This window comes from Oryctolagus cuniculus, chromosome 12, assembly GCF_964237555.1.
Source record: "Oryctolagus cuniculus chromosome 12, mOryCun1.1, whole genome shotgun sequence".
NCBI lineage: Eukaryota > Metazoa > Chordata > Mammalia > Lagomorpha > Leporidae > Oryctolagus > Oryctolagus cuniculus.
Genome location: NC_091443.1, coordinates 55,606,460 through 55,628,903, shown reverse-complemented (window position 1 = coordinate 55,628,903; position 22,444 = coordinate 55,606,460). Strand labels below are relative to the sequence as shown.

Here is a 22,444-nt window from a genome sequence, read left to right as displayed (position 1 = left end):
CCGCCTGGCGCCGGCCGCCGAGGGGCGGGGAGCAGGCGGCGCGGCCCGGCCCGCCCGCGTTGTCAGGGCGCCGGCCGGGGGCGGGGCTTCCAGCGCCTCCGAGCCGGGCGCGATGCTCGCAGCGCCTGCGGCCATTGTCCGCCGAGGCCGGGGCGCGACGCCGGCGCCGCGGCCCTGCGGTCGTTCCCCTCTGAACACCTGGCCGCCGCCCGCTAGCAGGCCTCGGGGCTCGGGGCGGGAGTGGGGCCCGAGGTGCGCGCGGCGCCGAGCGCGCCCTGGTCCTCGGCGGAGCGTCGGGAGGGGGATGGAGGTGCGGGTGCGCCCTCCGCCGGGGCTGGCCGCCGTAAGGGACCTTGGGGCCCGGCTCCTGAGCGGGCTCCCGAGCCCCGTCGCCGCTCCTGGTAGGCCGGCCACCTCTGCTTCCAGGTCTGGGCGACGCCGCCATGGCGCGCGGACTTGAGGCGCCGGCGCCCCCTGGCGGCCGTGTGGCGCCGCCTCCGCGTGCTGGCGCTGCGGGCCGCGGTCGGCGCGCTAACGCCCCGCGTGGCGCCAGGTGCGGGGAGAACGCAGTCCTGCCCGTCGCCCCCAGGGCCCAAACCACCCCAGAGAAGGCATTTCAGCGGCCTGGGTTATAAGGCCACAGTGAGATAAGGGACCGGGAAATCTGGGTGGACTTTGAGAGCCAGGAACCCAGTAAAAAAAAAAAAAAAAAAAAGACAAGTGCGACGGAAAAGGAATGCGAGTCGCATTGCCTTCAGCTTGTTAGGTAGAAAGGTAGGCATTAGCCCCGGCGTGTGAGAGGCTGAAGAACGCACACGGCGCGGGGCGGCGTGAGGAGATGGAGCCGGCTTTCGCGCTCCCCGGCACACCGCACACCGCGCTGGAAGCGTCTCCGCCCGTGCCGGGAGGAATTTCACAGGTTGCAGGCCCAGCCATATCCCAGAGGAAGAGGGCGGGAGCAGGAGAACCGTGGGCCCCCAGACCCCTAGGAAATGCAGTCTGAGTGCAGGCGGGGCTTCGGATTCTCTGCCGAGACGCCTTGCTTGGCCTGCCAGCTGTATTATTTCACTAAACTTGAGCAGCTTGCTTACTGCCAATGTCCACCTCCCCTCTGAGATTCTCTCAGGAAGACGAGGACCTCTGTTCCAGCTGTGTTGAGTTCCAGGCTCACCTTGCTTTATTTATTCTGCCCCAGTGATTGGCAGTTAGGGGAGCTGAAGGGCTGTGGCTCCACTGGCTTCTTGAAACCAGGTTCCAGGTGGATCTGCTTCTGGGACTACGCTGAAAGGTATGCAAACTCATGCATCCTTTTGAGACCAAGGAGCAGGATTGGGGTATTTTTGTTTGTAACATGGAGGTCCCCACACGAATCACACATGATTTCCAGATTCTAGCTTTTTTAAAACCAATTTCTTCAAATTTTTTAAAAATTTATTTTCATTTTGTTTGAAAGGCAGAGAGACAGGGACTCAGAGATTTTTTCCATTCATTGGTTTACTCTTAAAATGCCTGCCACATCCAGGGCTGAGCCAGTGTGGAACCCAATCCTGTTTAGCCATGTGGGTGACAGGGACTCAAGTACTTGAGCTGTTGTCAGTTACTTCCTAGTGATATGCGTAGGCAGGTAGGTGGTGAGGGACAAGGAGCCAAGGAATGCCAACACCCAAGCCTTGTGCACCATTCCAATCCCATGACCTTCTATACCAATTCAGTATGACTGAAGGCTTGGCACATCCACCCCCGCATCATTCAGCTAAACCTCACTTCGCATCAAACGGCAGAAACCATGACATCTTTCTGGCGATCCATCAGATGTGCCACAGCCCCACCCCAAACCCTGCTTCCTTTGAATCTTCAATGAGGCCCTGCCCTACGCACCCTTTATTTAGTCTATTAAAAGGATAGCCTCAGTTTGAGTGGGGGCAGTTCTGTGTCATGAGGTTGGCTGCAGTCACATCTGAGTGTGTGCTGCTGCTTTGCCTTTCAGTAAATTCTGCTTTTTTGCTCACCTCCATCCACATCTCTTAGTTGTATTTCTACATATGTAGGAAGACAAGAGCCTAGAGTAAGTCTACCCATGGGCCTCTGTGTGTCCAGCCTGGGCTCCTGATCACCACAATATAATCTGAGGATTCTCACCGTAACACCAGGCTGCATGTTAGCAAGAAGCTGGATGTGAAGTGGAGGAGCTGGGACTTGAACCAGGCACCTTGTGTGAGATGTGAGAGTCTCGAGTTAGTGTGTCAACCAGTGCACCAAACACCTGCTCTTTTTGTGTGTTTGTTACAGAGGTGGAGAATGTCCAATCTGCAAGCCATATGAGGCTCACAGAATAATTTAGTCTTTCTTGGCGTAACTAGCAGGCTCATTTTTAAGCTGGTATTTTTTTTAAAGATTTGTTTATTTGAAAGTCAGAGTTATGCAGAGAAGGAGAGGCAGAGAGAGAGAGAGAGAGAGATGTTTTCCATCTGCTGGTTCACTTCCCAGATGACTGCGACGGCTGGAGCTGCGCCAAACCAAACCCAGGAGCCAGGAGCTTCCTTTGGGCCTTCCCAGGCAGGTGCGGGGGCCCAAGCACTTGGGCCATCTTCTACTGCTTTCCCAGGCTATAACAGAGAGCTGGATCGGAAGTAGAGCAGCCGAGACTCGAACTGGTGCCCATATGGGATGCCAGCATTGCAGGAGGTGGCTTTACACACTGCACTATGCCATAGTGCTGGCCCCAAGTTGATAATTTTGTATAAATCGCTGGTGCTGGTGCTGTAGCACAATGGGTTAAAACCCTGGCCAGCAACACTGACATCCCATATGGGTGCTGGTTCATGTCCTGGTTGCTCCACTTCCAATCCAGCTCTCTGCTATCGCCTGGGAAAACAGTATTTGATGGCCCAAGTCCTGGGCTCCTGCACCCATGTGGGAGACCTGGAAGAAGCTCCTGACTCATGGCTTCGGATCAACTCAGCTCTGGCCATTATGAACAACTGGGGAGTGAACCAGAAGTTGGAAGATCTCTCTCTCTCTCTGACTCTATCTGTATAAATAAATGTCTTTCAAATAATAAAATAAATCTTTTAAAAAAATCCCAAATCTCCCTTGGCAGAAGAAAGGATCCCCATCCCTGGCAAAGAGATATTTTCACCTCCCTGTGTTCTCATCAGAGCTAAGAAGGTACAGTTTATTAATCTTTCTTGCCTTGCCTTTGGAGAAGAGGAGGTTTAAAGAGTAAGGTAATGTTTAGAGCTTCAGAGACAGCGGAAGAACATGCTCAATAAGCACGATAAAACGCCAACTGTAGGGCTAGAAGTTTGATATGTATTTGCTAGTGGGACTGTTGTGTTGGGTTAAGCTGCTGCCTGCGATGCTGGTGTCCCATATGAGTACCAGGTACTCCACTTCTGCTCCGGATCCCTGCTAATGCACTTGGGAAAGCAGCAGATGATGGCACAAGTACTTAGGCCTCTGCCACCCACGTGGGAGACCTGGATGGATTTCCAGGCTCCTGGCTTCTGCCTGGCCCAACCCTGGCCATTGCAGTCATCTGGGGTGCTCTCCCTTTGTCTCTGTAACTTCCTCTCAAAGAAAAATAAACAAATCTTAAGGAGTGTTTACTAGTGTCAGTAATTCAGGATGAACTAGAAAGTTTGTATGAAAGAATCATGAAAACAATTACATTTACCCTTGTTTCTTTAAAAAAAAAAACATTTGAAAGGCAGAGTGACAGAGTGCTTTTAGAGTCACCATCAAATTTTGTTAAATGCATTAATTTTTATTATAAAATGCATTAATATCATATAAAACATTTTGATAACTATATTTTGCTTTTTAAGATTTATTTATTTTTTTGAAATGTAGAGCATCGAGATTGGCGGGGAGAGAGTGTTCCATCTACTGGTTCACTGCCCAAATGGCCACAACAGGCTGGCCCAGGCTGAAGCTAGGACCCTAGAGCTCCATCCAGGTCTCCCGTTTTCCAGTGCTTTCCCAGGCACATAAGCAGGGAACTGGATCAGAAGCAGAGCAGCTATGACTCAAACTGGCACTCTGATCTGGGATGTTGGCTTTGCAAGTGGTGACTTAACTCACTGTGCCACAATGCTAGCCCTTCCCCTTGCTTCTAACCACTAAACAAACCATCTGGGTGACCTGTATGTAGATAATCTGAGAAAGGAAAGCCTGGGTAAAACATATCTTTGAGAAGTTGGTGACGGCATTTGTCATCCCCTGCAATATGCCTACCAGGCTAGGCAGGTTCTTTCTGCAGCAGAGCCCTGCATCCCAACAGTCAGTATTCCCAGAGGAAATGGGGACACTGGCAGATCAATGGGCCCCTAGATCCTTGGGCCTTGGAAGGTGGACCAGGCAGAAGCTGGAAGTCCTTGCCATGTAGATTCCTTCCTAACACCCCCACACTTTACACTTAGACGTGTGCCTCCATTCTCAAGGACAGATCAGTCAACATTCTCAGAGAAGCAAGAGCATATCCTACACAAAGTCTGTTGATTTTTGTTATGGGCTGAACGTTTGTCTCTCTCCCTGTTCATTCATGTGTTGAAGCCCTAGCTCCCAAGGTGATGGTTAATAGCTGGTTAGGCCTTTGGGAGATAATTAGGTCAGGAGAGGGGGGCCTGCAGGTTGTGATTAGTGCTGTTATAAGAAGAGAAGGAGAACTGGTCCAGGACATTATAGGAATGTCAGTATAAAACAGTTACGTGTCATCTCGTAAATGCTTTCAAGTTTTTATTTCAACCACTGGTGGATAGTCAAAGAAACTGGGTCAAGAAGACTCAGCAAAAATCTGCCTGAGGGAAACCAACATCCACTTTTTGGAGTATTTCCTACTACTTTGTTTTAAGTAGCAACGTGTAAAAAGAAAGGCTCATTCACAACCATTTTCACCCATGATTTAATTTAGTCTTGATGGTTACTGATTATTTTTTTAGTGAGGGTTATTGTTGATCCAATTTTGTGACTTGTTTCACTGATTATTGTTGAGAAGGTAGGAAGCTTCTGCAGGAAATAGAGACTCCAACATGGAAAGAGGTAAAGGACCCCTTAAGGAGATGGCAAGGACAGCCCCAGAGGGGAGCTGAGCACCCACAGGGAAGGTGGGAAGGTAACTAGCCCAGAATGGAGGCTCCAGGATCTCTTCAGGATTATGGAGATGTGGGAAGTCTCACCAATCTGCATGTACTCATTTAGAAGCAAATCACATCACAGCAGAATTGAGAACCAGATTTCCTTAGGAAATAATGTGAACTGTAAGGAGAACAAAAAGTTGTGCAAGTAGCTCAGGTAAAGCTGCTGTTTATGATACCGGTGAATGGCAGGGTTCTTGTCTTTGCGCAAGAAAGAATTCAGGCATGAGACAGAGTAGTGGAAAAGTAAAAGTAGCAAAGTTTATTAGAGAAGGGACATCCGTAGGAATGGATGGGCACCTCTCCAGACAGGACCTGAGAGAGAGTGCTCCATTGCTTGGACTGAGGGGAGGAGCAAGGTTACATGGCTGAGTGGAGAGATTACACCTGGGCAGGCAGACGGGTGACTCAGCATAGAGGCAGGGGGCTGAGCTCACGGTCTGGTTGAGGCCGGGGGTTTTTAAGGAGATGGGTCTTTGTCTTCACACATCTCCTCCTGAAACAAAGGATTTTATGGATGTAAATATTAAGAAGCTCCTATCTGAGTTTTCCCCTGAAGGTATCAGACAGGAGGAAGCCTATGTGGTGCCTGTCCTGAGTTTAGAGGAAAAGGTGAGCAAGACCCCCTGGAGCTGGGTATTTGAAATGCAGATACTGGGCTGCATCTGGGAGATTGTGGAAGACTGCCAGGCAGAAGGGGCGGGGACCTCCACCTGGCAGGTTATCAGGTAGAAGGGGGCAGGGCAGGATGCGAACACTGGGCTGCCCCTGAAATGTTATCGGGATGACTTTGACATGCAGATGCATATGCTGGACATAGATGTCTTTTCTTTAGGCCTGTCACACATACATAAGCTCATATCTGACTTCCTACCTAACATTTACATTGTCATCATTAGGTAAACAGTAAGTAAGTATTGATCAAATCAATGTGAAAAAATGAAGAGGAAGAAGGGAGAGATCCTTTTTCTCACTGCACAAGCAGGGGAGGCCAAGTGAGCACATCTACCCCAAGAATCAGCTAACAAGGATCAGAAGGCAGAGTGATGAAATGCAGAGAATCAGGGCTTTCAATGACAGATTTGAGACCCTGCACCAAGGGGACTCTGTAGTACTTTTGGATTTCCTGTCATATGAGAGAATAAATTTCCTTACTTGTTAAGCTTGTGTTCATGGAAAAAAAAATTCATCACACTAGTTAAAGAAGGTAAGGCAGACTTTAGCTAGGCTACTTCAGTTGAATTTTTAGTGAGTGAGGTCAAGTGGAGATGTATAGCCAAGGGGCAGGAAGGGGGTTACTGGGTGGAAAATTACCCAGAAGAAGCATCAGGGGTCAGGACAATTCTGATTCAACAGACCTATGGGTGTTTTTGCTGAAGGCAGATATGGGTGATAAGATACTGAGGATGGGGGATAATGATTTTGAACAGACATCAAGGATGGGTGATTTTATATCTGACCCAGAAGAATTCTTGCTAAAACTGGACTAAGCAGAGATGAACACTGAAGCCCAAAAGTCAGGGCCTCATTCAGAAGGGAGTTCAGACAAAAATCTGATCCGAGTTCCAACATGGGAGAGAACCTTGTTACCAGTTTGAGTCTGGTGTGTGCAGAAAGGCCCACTGTATCTGTTTTCCAGTTCTGTGTAATAAATTGCTATAATATTAGCAGCTTAAAACAGTGCCCATTTATTATTCTGGTTTCTTTAGGTCAGGAGTCCAGACATTCTTAGCGGGGTCCTCTGATCAGGAAGAAGCCAACACATTGGCTGAGTCTTGTTCTTTTCTGTTGGCTCAGCTGGATTAGGATCCACTTCTGAGTGCAGTCATTGTTGGTAGAATTCATTTTCTTGAGGCTGTGGTATTTGTGGCAGCTTACTTTGTAAAGCTTGCTCCCAGTCTCTCTGGCTGCTTCCAGTCTCTACCTCCAGAAACTATTTTTTAAAAAAATTTATTTGACAGGTAGAGTTATAGACAGTGAGAGAGAGAGAGACAGAGAGAAGGTCTTCCTTTGTTGGTTCATCCCCCCAAATGGCCACTAGAGCCAGCACTGCGCTGGTGTTTCCTCTAGGTCTCCCATGCGGGTACAGGGGCCCAAGCACTTGGGCCATCCTCCACTGCCCTCCGGGCCACAGCAGAGAGCTGGACTGGAAGAGGAGCAACTGGGACCAGAACTGGTGCCCATATGGGATGCCGGCACCGCAGGTGGAGGATTAACCAAGTGAGCCACGATGCTGGCCCCTCCAGAAACTATTTTAAATGCCTCACCTGCTCAACTTTGATACAATCCCTTTTGATTAATTCAGAGTTAATTAGCCAAGGACCTTAGTCACCTCTGTCAAATCCATTCAGTTTTGCCAAGTAATGGACCATGCACATGGGAGGTACATCCTTGTCAGCTTTGCCGTGTTCTGTTAGAAGCAGTCACAGGTTCTGTCTGACTCATGGAGAGGGATTACATAAAGGCACTGCATGCTAGGAGGTAGGAATGACACTGCCCTAGGGTGTGTCTGCTACAGTGTAACTGATTCCGGGTCCAAGATAAAGGTTGCTCTCCTCAGTAAATATTCTCTTGTTCAGAGGTCATTGTTTAATAATTTTATGCTCATGATTACAAGAGCTATACAGAAATGTGGTTGTGAACAAGAGCTCTTTGAGCATAACAAAGGGAACAATTACGTTGGTTGTGATGACTCAAGAGGGACTTTCCTAGAGAATGTAGTTTGAATTACATCTTGATGAATGAGTCTCAGTTTGCAAACATGTTAGGGAGGGGCAGATCATACAGAAATATGAGAGCATGGTCAAAGACAGGAGTAAGTTAATGAGGATGGGAATTCACCCCTGGGGTCAGATTGCTGGGAAGAGAATGGCAGGAGATGGGGCTATCGAGGGAGACTTTTGAGGATTGAGGAACAATTTATAAACCCTTTGAAATGCTCCAAATAATTTGTACTTGTTCCTCCCTCTAGAAAACATTGAGTAGAGGTCACAGATTTGACCATGTTCAGTAGGAGTTCTGCTTGTGGGGCAGGTTGTGCTGGAGTGGGGAGACACTAGCAGTCAGAGTTAAGTTATGATGCCTCATCATGTTCAAGTGGAAGTTGCTCCACATTTTTTTTTTAAGAGTTATTTACTGGGGCTGGCGATGTGGTGCAGCAGGTTAAAGCCCTGGCCTGAAGCGCTGGCATCCTGTATGGGCGCCGATTCTAGTCCTGGATGCTCCTCTTCCAATCCAGCTCTCTGCTATGGTCTGGGATAGCAGCAGAAGATGGCCCAAGTCATTGGGTCCCTGCACTCATGTGGGAGATCCAGAAGAAGCTCCTGGCTCCTGACTTTGGATCTGCTCAGCTGTGGCCATTGTGGCCATCTGGGGAGTAAACCAATGGATGGAGGACCTCTCTCTGTCTTTACCTCTCTCTCTAACCCTTTCAAATAAATAAAATAAATCTTAAAAAATTTAAACTTAAAAAGGTATTATTCAAAAAGCTGTAAATATTTTTATATAAACCTAAAATTCCATTTACTACAAAAACTTATGCCTTGAAATTTTCTTCTTTTTTTCTTTAAATTTAAACATGGTAAGAACTCCAGTGGTAATATAGGACAGAGGATGTGAACTAACCCAAGATCTGTTTCTTTGTCTTTACCATCACTATTCTATCATTGTTTATCTGAAGTCAGCTATTTAAACAGGAATGCACAGTACCACAGGTGCTGGACACATGACCAGTGCTTGAGGTAGGATGGAATGATTCAGAACCCTTACAAACTTACTCAAAATGTATGGAAGTATGTACTGAATTCACTTATACAGTTTGGGTCAGCTGTATAATTGGAAGTTCTTTTTTTTTTTTTTTTAAAGATTTATTATTTGAAAGGCAGAGTGACAGAGTGAAAGAGAGAGCGAGAGACAACAAAAGAGTGTGAGACAGAGACAACAAGTTTCTTCTACCTGCTGGTTTACTCCCCAGATGCTTGCAATAGCCAGGATTGGGCTGGCCAAAGCCAGGAGTTAGGAACTCAGTCCAGGTCTCTCACCTGGATTGAGTAATAAAACTGTTTGGGCCATCAACACTGCCTCCCAGGGTCTGCATTAACATGAGCTGAAATTGGGAGCTAAAGCCAGAAGTCAAGCCAGAAGTCAAGTCCAGTGTCCTGACTGGGGTCTTAACCACCACTAGGCTAAACAACTGGCCCGGCCCAAGTTTTACACAATTGCTATGGATACTTTTGAATTTAAATATTTAAACATCAGATTGGAAGTTTTTATTAGATGCCCTTGAATAAGTACATTTCTCTGCATAGAGTTGGACTCAGCATATTCCCAGTTGGGCAGGGCATTGTTTTACAGTGGGTCAAGCTGCTGGTTGGGACACAGTTGTTTAGCTTGGGTACCTAGGAAATTTGAGGTTGACTATACATTTTAAATGCAAAGTACCAGCTAGATCCAGATGGCAGTGTCTAGTATGATTTAAAAAATTAAATCTAGGGGACCAGCACTGTGGTGTAGTGGGTAAAGCCACCACCTGCAATGCTGGCATCCCATATGGGCACTGGTTCGAGTCCTGGCTGCTCCACTTCCCATCCAGCTTTCTGCTATGGCCTGGGAAAGCAGTAGAAAATGGAGCAAGTCCTTGGGCCTCTGCACCCATGTGGGAGACCTGGAGGAAACTTCTGGCTCCTGGTTTCGGATTGGCTCAGCTCTGGCCGTTGTGGCCATCTGGGGAATGAACCAGCAGATGGAAGACCTCTCTCTCTCTCTCCCTGCCCCCCTCTCCCCCTCTCTGTTTCTGCTGCTGCCTCTCTGTAGCTCTACCTTTCAAATAAATACATTAATTAAAAAATATAGATCTGGGGGCCAGCATTTTGATGCAGTGGGTTAAGCTTCCACTTGAGATGCCCACAGCCCAAATCAGAGTGCTGGTTAGTTCTGGCTGCTCCATTTCTGATTCAGTTTTCTGCTAACGTGCCTGGAAAGGCAGCAGAAGATGACCTGAGTCTTTGGGCTCCCACCATCCATGTGGGAAACCTGGATAGGGTTCCTGGCTGCTGGCTTAGGCCTAGCCTAGAATTGGCTGCTGTGGCCATTTGGAAAGTGAACCAACAGATGGAAGATCTCTGTCTCTCTGTCTCTCCTTGTTGCTCTGCCTTTCAAAAAAAACCCCAAATTTTTAAAAATGTAGATCTGAAGATCAAGGATGAAGGTAAGGATTTTAGAGAAATCTGTGTATATGGTTCAGGTATGTTTTGTTTCAAAGTGCCTCTTCTGTTTTAAAAAAGATTTATTTATTTGAAAGGCAGAGAGTTACAGTGGGGGGGGGAGGTAGAGTGAGAGAGTGAGCAAATGAGTGAGCATGAGAGACACATTTTCCATTCACTGGTTCACTTCCCAAATGGTTGCAATGGCCTGAGGCAAGCCAAGCCTAAGTCAGGAGCCTAGAACTCCATCCGGGTCTGCAGTGTGGGTGGCAGGGGCCCGTGTACTTGGACCATCTGCTATTTTCCCAGGTACCTTAGCAGGGAGCTGGATGGGAAGTGGAGCAGCAGGGACTTGAATCAGTGCTCACGTGGGATGCTTGTGTCACAGGCGGCAGCTTAACCTGCTGTGCCATCACACCAGTCCCTCAAAGGTGCCTAAAGGCAGGAATTCTTCTGAGAGACCATTTTGTCAATTTTCAATTTAATTTGAAAACACCGGGTAACTCTTATGTTCAGACACCAGGTAAGGGCTAGGAATACATACATGGGCAAGATAGACAGTTGTGGTTGTGGAAATCGGAATTCCAGCTGCCATATTCTGTCTTATCCTTGAGTCAGGATTTATGCTGAGGTATTTTTTGAAATTTCAGACTTTTAGAAAATCAAATTTTTGGGACCGGCACCATGGCTCACTTGGTTAATCCTCCGCCTGCGGCGCCAGCATCCCATATGGGCGCTGGGTTCTAGTCCTTGTTGCTCCTCTTCCAGGCCAGCTCTCTGGTGTGGCCCGGAGGGCAGTGGAGGATGGCCCAAGTCCTTGGGCCCTGCACCCGCATGGGAGACCAGGAGGAAGCACCTGGCTCCTGGCTTTGGATCGGCACAGCGCTGGCCGTAGTGGCCATTTGGGGAGTGAACCAACTGAAGGAAGATCTTCCTCTCTGTCCTCTCTCTCAATGTCTGCAATGCTACCTGTCAAATAAATAAATAAATAAATAAATAAAAAGTGGTGGAAAAAGGAAGAAATTAAATGGGCATAAATTATAAAAAATAATAAAGAAAGAAAATCAGATTTTCATTTTATTTGAAAAATGGAGAAGAGAGATCATCCATCTGCTGGTTCACTTCCCAAATGCCTACAACAGCTGGAACTGGGCCATGCCAAAGCCAGGAGCCTGAACTGAACCCGAGTCTCCCACGTGGTGGCAGGGACCCAAGTACTTGAGTCATTATCTGCCCCCTTCCGGGATGTGCACCCAGGGTGTGCATTAGCAGGAAGCTGGAACTGGAAGCAGTGCTGGGGACTTAAACCAGGCACTCTGATATGGATGCAGGTGTCCTAAGTGATGTCTTCACTGCTCTTCCAAATGCCTGTCCCTCAGAGAGGCTCATTTAATAAGAAGCTGTATTTCCTTTTTTTAAAAAAAATATATTTATTTATTTGAAAGGTAGAGTTGCAGAGAGGCAGAGGCAGAGAGAGAGGGTGGGTATCTTTCATCTTTCATCTGTTGGTTCACTCCCCAAATGGCTGCAGTGGCAAGAGCTGGGCTGATGCTAAGCCAGGAGCCTGGGGCTTCTTCTGGATCTCCCATGTGGGTGTAGGGGCTGAAGGACTTGGGTCATCTGCTGCTTTCCAGGCACATTTGGAGGGAGCTGGATTGGAAGTGGAGTATCAGGGACTCAAACTGGCACCCATATGGGATGCTGGTACTACAGTCAATGGCTTTACCCATTATGCCACAGTGCCAGCCCTGGATTTCCTTTTCAAAAAAGATTTATTTATTTTATTTGAAAGATAGAATGATACACACAGAGAGGGGAAGAGACAGATACAACTTCCACCTGTTGGTTCATCCCCCAAATGGCAGCAGCAGCCAGAGATGTCTTGGCAAGAGCATGAAGCCGGGAACCCCATCCTGCTATCTGAAAAGGGGCAGGGGCCCAAGTACTTGGCTCATCTTTCTCTTCCTTCCCAGGTGTGTTAGCAGGGAGCTGGATTGGAAGTAGAGCAGCTGGGACTTGCACTGGCTCTCTGATATGGGATATCCGCATTGGAAGGCGTAGCTTTCTATATATATATATATATATATATATATATATATACACACACACACATATTGTTTTAAGATTTTAACATATATATATGTATATATGTTTTGAAATTTATTTATTTGGGAGAGAGAGAGAAACACATCTTCTACCTGATGTTTTACTCCCTAAATGGCTGCAACACCTGGGGTTTGGCCAGACTGAAGCCAGGAGCCAGGAGCTTCATCCAGATCTCCCACATGGATGCAGGGACCCAAGCACTTGGGCCATTCTCTGCTGCTTTCCCAGGGATATTAGCAAGGAGCTGGATCAGAAGTGGAGCAGCCTGGATGATATGAACTGGTGTCCATATGGGATGTCAGTGTCACAGGCTGGGGATTAACCCACTACACTATGATGCCAGCCCTGAAATAAAAAATTTTTTTTCCTGTCTTTATTGTAGGCTCATCAGCACTATCTTTGGAGGGACTAGGATTGAGGAAAAAGAAATCAATCGAATTTTTTTCTTTTTTTTTAATTTAGTAAATATAAATTTCCAAAGTACAGTTTATGGATTACATTGGCTTTTCTCCCCCATAATTTCCCTCCCACTCTCACCCCTCCCATCTCCTGCTCCCTCTCAACATTCCATTCACATCAAGATTCATTTTCAATTATCTTTATATACAGAAGATCGATTCAGTATATATTAAGTAAAGGTTTCATCAGTTTGCACCCACACAGAAACACAAAGTGTAAAATACTGTTTCAGTACTAGTTATATAGCATTACTTCACATTGGACAACACATTAAGGACAGATCCCACATGAGAAGTAAGTACACAGTGACTCCTGTTGTTGACTTAACAATTTGACACTCTTGTTTATGGTGTCAGTAATCTCCCTAGGCTCTAGTCATGAGTTGCCAAGGCTATGGAAGCCATGGCTGAGGAAGAACTACTAAGATCAATCCCATTCACAATAGCTACAAAAACAATCAAATACCTTGGAATAAACTTAACCAAGGATGTTAAAGATCTCTACGATGAGAATTACAAAATCTTAAAGAAAGAAATAGAAGAGGATACCAAAAAATGGAAAAATCTTCCATGCTCATGGATTGGAAGAATCAATGTCATCAAAATGTCCATTCTCCTAAAAGCAATTTACAGATTCAATGCAATACCAATCAAAATACCGAAGACATTCTTCTCAGATCTGGAAAAAATGATGCTGAAATTCATATGGAGACACAGGTGACCTCAAATAGCTAAAGCAATCTTGTACAACAAAAACAAAGCCGGAGGCATCACAATTCCAGATTTCAGGACATACTACAGGGCAGTTTTTATCAAAACAGCATGGTACTGGTACAGAAACAGACGGATAGACCAATGGAACAGAATAGAAATACCAGAAATCAATCCAAACACCTACAGCCAACTTATATTTGATCAAGGATCCAAAACCAATCCCTGGAGTAAGGACAGTCTATTCAATAAATGGTGCTGGAAAATTGGGTTTCCACATGCAGAATCATGAAACAAGACCCCTACCTTTTACCTTACACAATTGAATTTTTAAAAAGATTTATTTATTTGAGAGGCAAAGTTACAGACACAGAGAGAGGTCTTCTGCCCACTGATTCACCCCCCTTCCAAATGGCCACAACAGCTGGAGCTGGGCTGATCTGAATCCAGGAACTAGGAGCTTTTTCTGGGTCTCCCATGAGGGTGAAGGGGCCCAAGCACTTGGGCAATCTCTCACTGTTTTCCCAGGCCATCAGCAGGGAGCTGGATTGGAAGTGGAGCAATAGGGACTTGAACCTGTGTTCATGATGGAATGCTAGTGCTGCTGGTGGATGGTTAACCTGCTAAACCACATGCCAGCTCCCACAGTTGAATTTTATTTGCAGCATATTAAAGAGTATTCAATGTAGGTTTGAAATCAGAAGTGTTAAAAAGGGAAGCTTTATGAGGGCACATGTGATAAATGTTTTTTTGGGATTTGAAGTCTCAGCTTTTTATGTATTTATTCTCAAAAATTATATATGTATGTGTAAACACACACACATATGATAGAGACTCGGAGACCACTCTTTTTTTTTTAAGATTTATTTATTTATTTGAAAGTCAGAGTTTCAAGAAAGAAGGAAAGGCAAAAAGAGAGATCTTCCATCCGCTGGTTCACTCTCCAATTGGCCACAATGGCTGGAGCTGCACCGATTCAAAGCCAGGAGCCAGGAGCTTCCTCCAGACCTTCCCTCTTGGGTGCAGGGGCCGAGCACTTGGGCCATCTTCCACTGCTTTCCTAGGCCATAGCAAAGAGCTAGATTGGAAGTGGTGCGGCTGGGACTTGAACCAGCGTCCAAATGGGATGCCAGCACTGCAGACGGTGGCTTTACCCACTACACCACAGCGCCGGCCAGAGACTACTCTTACTTGCTTGTTCACTTCTCACGTGCCTGCAATGGTTGGGGCTGAAGCTAGGAGTCATGAAATGAATGAAGATTCCACGTGGCTGGTAGGAACCCAGCTACTTGAGCCTTTACTGCTGCTTCTCAGGGTCTAAACATTAACAGGAAGCTGTAGTCAAGACTGGAGGCAGGTATTGAATGCAGGCACTATGATATGGGTTGTGGGTGTTTTAACTGATAGCTTGCACCAACTCTCAGCTTTTTAAAAAGAGGCCAGTGATTCGGGGCCGATATTGTGATGTACCACATTAAACCTCTGCTTGTGACGCCGGCATCCCATGTGGGTGCCGGCGTTCAAGACCCAGCTGCTCCACTTTTTATCTAACTCCTCGCTAATGCGCTTGGGAGAGCAGTGGAGGATGGCCCAAATCCTTGGGCCCCTGCAACCATGTGGGAGACCCAGAAGATGCTCTGGGCTCTTGGTTTTAGCCTGGCCTAGCCATTAATGTTGCAGCCAGTTGGGGAGTAAACCAGTGGATATAAGATATTTCTGTCTCTCTCTCTCTAACTCTCTCTCACTCTCTGTCTCTCCTCTTTTCTCTGTAACTCTGTGTTTCAAATAAAAAAAAACTAAAAAAGCATTATTATTAAAAAAAGATACTTCATGTGGATTCTTAGGTACTCCCTGTTCCTCCACGAGTTGCCTAAGTCTAGGGACCTGGAATAATAATCACTGATCCAGTGACTGCTCTGAGGTCTGCGTTTCCAGTGAGCTTCATAGAATGCTAGGCTAGTAAGCAAAGTCCTATTTTTTTCTTTCTTTTTATTGCCATGACAATTTGGTTTTCTTTCTTTTTTTCCCCCAGAAACATTTTTTTTAAGGAATAAAAACTTCATACATTTCATAATTACAACTTTAGGAACACAGTGATTCTTCCCACTCTACCCACCCTCCCACTTACTCTCCTACCCTTCTTCCTCCTCCTTCTCCTATTCTCACTCTTATTTTTTTTTACTAAGATCTATTTTATTTATTTATTTATTTGAAGGTCAGTTACACAGAGAAAGAAGGAGAGGCAGAGAGAGTCTTCCATCCGCTCACTCACTCCCAATAGGCCACAATGCCAGAGCTGAGCTGATCTGAAGCCAGGAGCCAGGAGCTTCTTCCAAGTCTCCCACGTGGGTTCAGGGGCCCATAGAGTTGGGCCATCTTATGTTGCTTTCCCAGGCCATAGCAGAGAGCTGGATCAGAAGTGAAGCAGCCAGGACTCGAACCGGCGCCCATATGGGATGCCGGCACTGCAGGCAGTGGCTTTACCTGTTATGCCACAGCACTGGCCCTACTAAGATCTATTTTCAATTAACTTTATTTTTTCCCCAAAGAAACCTTTTATTTAAGGAATACAAGTTTCATGCATTTCATAAATAAAACTTGAGGAACGTACTGATTCTTCTCACCGTACCAACCCTCCCACCCACATTCCCACCCCTCTTCCTCATCTCTTTCCTATTCCCAGTCTTATTTTTAACTAAGATCTATTTTCAATTAACTCTATACACAGAAGATTAACTCTATACTAAGTAGAGTTCAATAAATTGTATAAAAAAGCTGTTCCTCAACACTTGAGACAAGGGCTGTTCAAAGTCATTGCATCTTGATGTTGATTTCACTTTTGTTTTTTTTTGAGAAACTTAGTTAACTTTAAAGAAGAATCCAAGAATGATACATCTTTTGTGAACACTTATGAGACATAAGAATATCCTCCACTGAATACACTAAAATGAAGTAAATCTTTGAGAACAATTTTTACTATTAACTCTCATAACACAACTCTTTGAGGACAGAGACTTCTGTTGTTAATTTAACAATTAACACTCAGTGTCAGTGATTACCCGAAGCTCTTGACATGAGCTGCCTAGGGTATGGAAACCTTTTGAATCCACCAACTCCTTCTGTCTTTAAACAAGGGCATAAACAAAGTGGAAGTTTCTTCCTTCCTTCAGAAAAAAGTACATCCTTTTTTGATGACCACTTTTTTTCACTGGGATCTCACCCACAGAGGTCATTCATGTAGGACACTTTTGGACACAGTGTCCTGGCTTTCCATGCCTAACTTGATTTTCCATGTCTGGGCTTTTCAGCAAGACCAGAATGCTATAAGGGCTAATTCTGAAGTCAGAGTGCTACTTAAAGCGATTGTCATTCTACAAGTCTGCTGTGTGGATGCTTTCCATGTTGGAGCATTTTCTCCTTTTTAATTCTAGCTGTTTTTATTACCAAACACTTAATCCTATTTATATAATCATTTTAACACTTAATCCTATCCATATGATCACTATAACACTTAAAATGCTATTTTTACCACCCAGCTTAAGGGGATTTGGAGTCCCATGGCAAGTTTTTAAACTGTACTCTTGGAAGTAAGTCCATAGGAATGTATGCAGAACTATATAGTTTTACAGTTACATACATTTCATAATTAAAACTTTAGGAACATGGTGATTCTTCCTACAGTGCCTGCTCTCCCACCCATACTCCCACCCCCTTCCTCATCTCTCTCTTCTTCTCACTATTATTTTTTACTAAAATCTATTGTCAATTAACTTTTTTTTTTTTTTGACAAGCAGAGTGGACAGTGAGAGAGAGAGAGAGAAAGGTCTTCCTTTTGCCATTGGTTCACCCTCCAACGGCCGCCGCAGCCGGCGCGCTGCGCTGATCCGATGGCAGGAGCCAGGTACTTCTCCTGGTCTCCCATGGGGTGCAGGGCCCATGTACTTGGGCCATCCTCCACTGCACTCCCTGGCCACAGCAGAGAGCTGGCCTGAAAGAGGGGCAACTGGGACAGTATCCGGCGCCCCAACTGGGACTAGAACCTGGTGTGTCAGCGCCGCAAGGCGGAGGATTAGCCTAGTGAGCCGTGGCGCTGGCCAGTCAATTAACTTTGTACACATATGCTTAGCTCTGTTAGGTAAAGAGTTCAACAAATAGTATGGAAAAAAAAAAAAAAACTATTCCTCAGCAGTCAAGACAAGGGCTGTTCAGAGTCATTGCTTCTCAAAGTATCAATTTCACTTCTACAGATTGCCTTTTAGGTACTCTGTTAGTTATCACAGGTCAGGGAGAATATATGGTATTTGTCCCTTTGGGACTGGCTTATTTCACTAAGTATGAGGTTTTCCAGTTTCATCCATTTTGTTGAAAATGACCAGATGTCTTTCCTTTTTTTTATTGCTGTGTAGTATTCTATGGTGTACACATCCCATAATTTCTTTAGCTAGTCTTCAGTTGATGGGCATTTGGGTTGATTCTATGTCTTAGGTATTGTGAATTAAGCTGCAATAAACATAGAGGTACAGATAACTCTTTCATATGTTGATTTCATTTCTCTTGGGTAAATTCCCAGGAGTGGGATGGCTGAGTCATATGGTAGGTCTATATTCAGATTTCTGAGGTATCTCCATACTGTCTTCCATAGTGGCTTTACCATTTTACATTCCCACCAACAGTGGATTAGGGTACTTTTCCCCCTACATCCTCACCAGAGTTGTTGTTTGTTGGTTTCTGTATGAAAACCAGATAATGAGGTTGAGGTGAAACCTCATTGTGGTTTTGATTTACATTTCCCTGATGGCTAGTGATTCTGAGCATTTTTTCATTGGCCATTTGGATTTCCTCTTTTGAAAAATCTCTATTTAAGTTCTTTGCCCATTTAATAACTGGGTTGTTTATTTTGTTGTTGTTGAGTTTCTTGATCTCTTTATATATTCTAGTTATTAATTCTTTATCAGCTGTATATTTTGCAAAAAATTTCTCCCATTCTGTTGGTTGCCTCTTCACTTTGCTGAGTGTTTCTTTTGCAATATAGAAGCTTCTCAATTTGTTGTAATCCCATTTGTTAATTTTGGCTTTGATTGCCTGTGCCTCTGTGATCTTTTCCAAGAAGCTTTTGCCTATGCCAATGTCTTACAGGGTTTCCCCAGTGTTCACTAATATTTGATGGTATTGAGTCATAAATTTAGGTCTTTAATCCGTTTTGAATGGATTTTTCTGTAAGGTGTAAGGTAGGGGGTCTTGCTTCATACTTCTGCATGTGGAAATCCAGTTTTCCTAGCACCATTCATTGAAGAGACTGTCCTTGAATCCAGGGATTGATTTTAGCTCCTTGGTCAAAGATAAGTTGGTTGTAGATAAATGGATTGATTTCTGGCATTTCTGTTCTGCTCCATTGGACTATCCATCTGTTTCTGTACTAGTACCAGGATGTTTTGATTATAACTGTCCTGCAGTACATCCTGAAATACGATATTGTGATGCCTCCAGTTTTGTTTTTGTTGTATAAGATTGCATTAGATATTCGGGGTCTCCTGTGTTTTCATGTGAATTTCAGCATCATTTTTTCTATATCTGAGTAGAATGTCTTTGGTATTTTGAATGTTATCACATTGAATCTGTAAAATGCTTTCAGTAGTGTGGACATTTTGATGATGTTAACTCTTAAAATCCATGAACATGGAAGATTTTCCTATTTTTTTGTGTCTTCTATTTCTTTCTTTAATGTTTTGTAATTCTCATCATAGGTATCTTTGACATCCTTGGTTAAATTTATTCTAAGGTATTTGATTTTTTTATAGCTATTGTGAATGGGATTGATCTTAGAGTTCTTTCTCAGCCATGGCATTGTCTGTATATACAAAGGCTATTGATTTTTGTGTATTAATTTTATATCCTGCTATTTTACCAAACTCTTCTGTGAGTCCAATAGTCTCTTAATGGGGTCTTTTGGATCCCCCAATATATAGAATCATGTCATCTGCAAATAGGGATAGTTTAACTTATTCCTTCCTGATTTGTATCCCTTTGATTTCTTTTTCTTGTTTGATGGCTCTGGCTAAAACTTCCAGGACTATATTGAATAGCAGTGGTGAGAGTCGGAATCCTTGTCTTGTTCCATATCTCAGTGTGAATGCTACCAACTTTTCCCCATTGTATAGGATACTGGCCATGGATTATTTTATAAATTGCTTTGATTGTATTGAGGAATGTTCCTTCTGTACCCAATTCGCTTAGAATTTTCATCATGAAAGGGTGTTGTATTTTATCAAATGCTTTTTCTGCATCTATTGAGATAATCATATAGTTTTTGCTTTTCAATTTGTTAATGTGGTATATCACATTGATTTGTGAATGTTGAACCATCCCTGCATATCAGGGATAAATCCCACTTGGTCTGGGTGGATGATCTTTCTGATGTGTTGTTGGATTCAATTGGCTTGTATTTTGTTGAAGATTTTTGGGTCTATTTTCACCAGAGAAATTGGTCTGTAATTCTCTTTCTCTGTTGCATCTTTTTCAGGTTTAGGAATTAAGGTGATGCTGACTTCATTGAAAGAATTTGGGAGGATCCTCTCTCTTTCAATTGTTTTGAATAGCTTGAGAAGAATTGAAGTTAATTCTTCTTAAAATGTCTGGTATAATTCAGCAGGGAAACAATTTGGTCCTGGCTTTTTCTTTGTGGCAGAGTCTTTGTTACTGATTCAGTTTCCATCTTGCTTATGGGTCTGTTTAGGCTTTCTATTTCTTTATGGCTCAATTTAGGTAGTTTTCTTGTGTCCAGGAATCTATCCATTTCTTTTCATTTCCAAGTTTGTTGGCATACAGCTCTTTGTAGTAATTTCTGATAATTATTTTTATTTCTTTTTTAAGTTTTTATTTAATGAATGCATTTTTTTCATAGATACAACTTTAAGAATATAGTGGTTCTTCCCCCCATACCCCACCACCCAACTCCCATCCCACCTCCCTCTCCCTTTCCCTCTCCCATATCCTTCTTCATTATGGTTCAGTTTTAGTTTGATTTTATATACAGAGGACCAACACTATGTTTAGCATAGATTTCAACAGTTTGCACCCAAGCACACACACAACATATAGAACACACTTTGGGAAGGAAATTTGCAGTCGATTCTCATAATACAATTCATTAGGGATGGAGGTCCTATGTGGAAAGCAAGTGCACAGTGAATTCTGTTCTCAACACTTTTTTCATGACGTCAGTGATCACCCGAGGCTCTTGCCATGGGCTGCCAAGGCTATGAATGCCTTTTGTGACCATAGATTCCACTGGTATTTGTCCATGGCCATAAGCAAAGTTAATGTCCCCCCCTCCCTTCAGAGAAGAGTCATCCTTCTTTGATGACCTTTTATTTCCACTGAGGTCTCACAGAGATCCGTATAGGATTGATTTTTTTTTTTTTGCCATAGAGTCTTGGCTTTCCGTGGCTGAAATGCTCTCACAGGCCTTTCAGCCAGACCAGGAAGCCTTAAGGGTTGATTCTAGATTCTTTTTACTTCTATGATGTCTGTTGTTACATTTCCTTTTCATCTCTAATTTTATTTATTTGGTCTTCTTCTTCCTTTTTTTGTTAGTTGGGCCAATGGTATGTCAATTTTGCTCTTCATTTTGCTGATCTTTTGTATTTTTTTGATTCGGTTTTGTTGATTTCTTCTCTAATTTTAATTATTTGTTTTCTCCTACTAGTTTTGGCTTTGGTTTGCTGTTATTTTTCTAGGTCCTGAGATGCAGTGATAGCTCATTTATGGTGCCAATTTCTTGATGTAGGCACTAATTGCTATAAACTTTCCTCTTAACACTGCTTTTGCTGTATCCCATAAGTTTTGATGTGTTGTATTGTCATCTTTATTTGTTGGCAGAGATTTTTTGATTTCTCTTTTGATTTCTCCAATGACCCACTGTTCATTCAGGAGTATGTCGTTCAGCCTCCATGTGTTTGCATATGTTCTTGAGATTCCTGAGTTGTTGATTTCCAGCTTCATTCCATTGTGGTCATAGAATTTACATGATATGATTTTGATTTTTTTGAATTTTCCGAGTCTTGCTTTATGGCCTAGCATGTAGTCAATCCTAGAGAAAGCTCCATGTGTTGGTGAGAACAATGTGTATTCATTGTCTGTAGGATGGAAGCTTCTTAGACATCTGTTAGATCCATTTGGTCTCTAGTGTTGATTAACTCTGCTATTTCCTTGCTGTTTTTCTGTCTGGTTGATCTGTCCATTGCTGAAAGTGGGGTATTGAAGTCCGCCTTACTGTTATATTGGAGTCTATGTCTCCATTTAGATCTATTAACATTTCTTTTAAATAGCCAGATACCTTGTAATTGGATGCATATATGTTTATAATAGTCCATCTTCCAGTAGAATTGATCCCTTAATCATTACATAGTGTCCTTCTTTGTCTCTTTTAACAGTTTTTGCATTAAAATCTATTTTGTCTGATATTAAGGTGGCTACACCGGCTGGCACCATGGCTCAATAGGCTAATCCTCCACCTGTGGCACTGGCACCCCGGGTTCTAGTCCCGGTCGGGGCACCGGATTCTGTCCCGGCTGCTCCTCTTCCAGGCCAGCTCTCTGCTGTGGCCAGGGAGTGCAGTGGAGGATGGCCCAAGTGCTTGGGCCCTGCACCCGCATGGGAGACCAGGAAAAGCACCTGGCTCCTGGCTTCAGATCAGTGTGGTGTGCCCGCTGCAGCGCGCTGGCCACAGTAGCCATTGGAGGGTGAACCAAAGGTAAAGGAAGACCTTTCTCTCTGTCTCTCTCTCTCACTGTCCACTCTGCCTGTCAAAAAAAAAAAAAAAAAAAAAAAAGAT

At 44.2% G+C, this 22,444-nt stretch overlaps 1 protein-coding gene across 1 annotated transcript in view; it reads left to right on the top strand.

Moving 5' to 3' along the window:
• The first annotated feature begins 304 nt into the window (after positions 1 to 304).
• The window catches only part of LOC100355813 (olfactory receptor 4F15-like), a 52,128-nt gene continuing 29,988 nt past the window's right edge, over positions 305 to 22,444 (top strand). Inside the window, exons 1-2 of the mRNA XM_008269585.3 lie at positions 305 to 401; positions 5,695 to 5,747. Of these exons, the coding sequence (XP_008267807.2) occupies positions 305 to 401; positions 5,695 to 5,747 (150 nt within the window). The remainder of the gene's footprint in view (positions 402 to 5,694; positions 5,748 to 22,444) is intronic.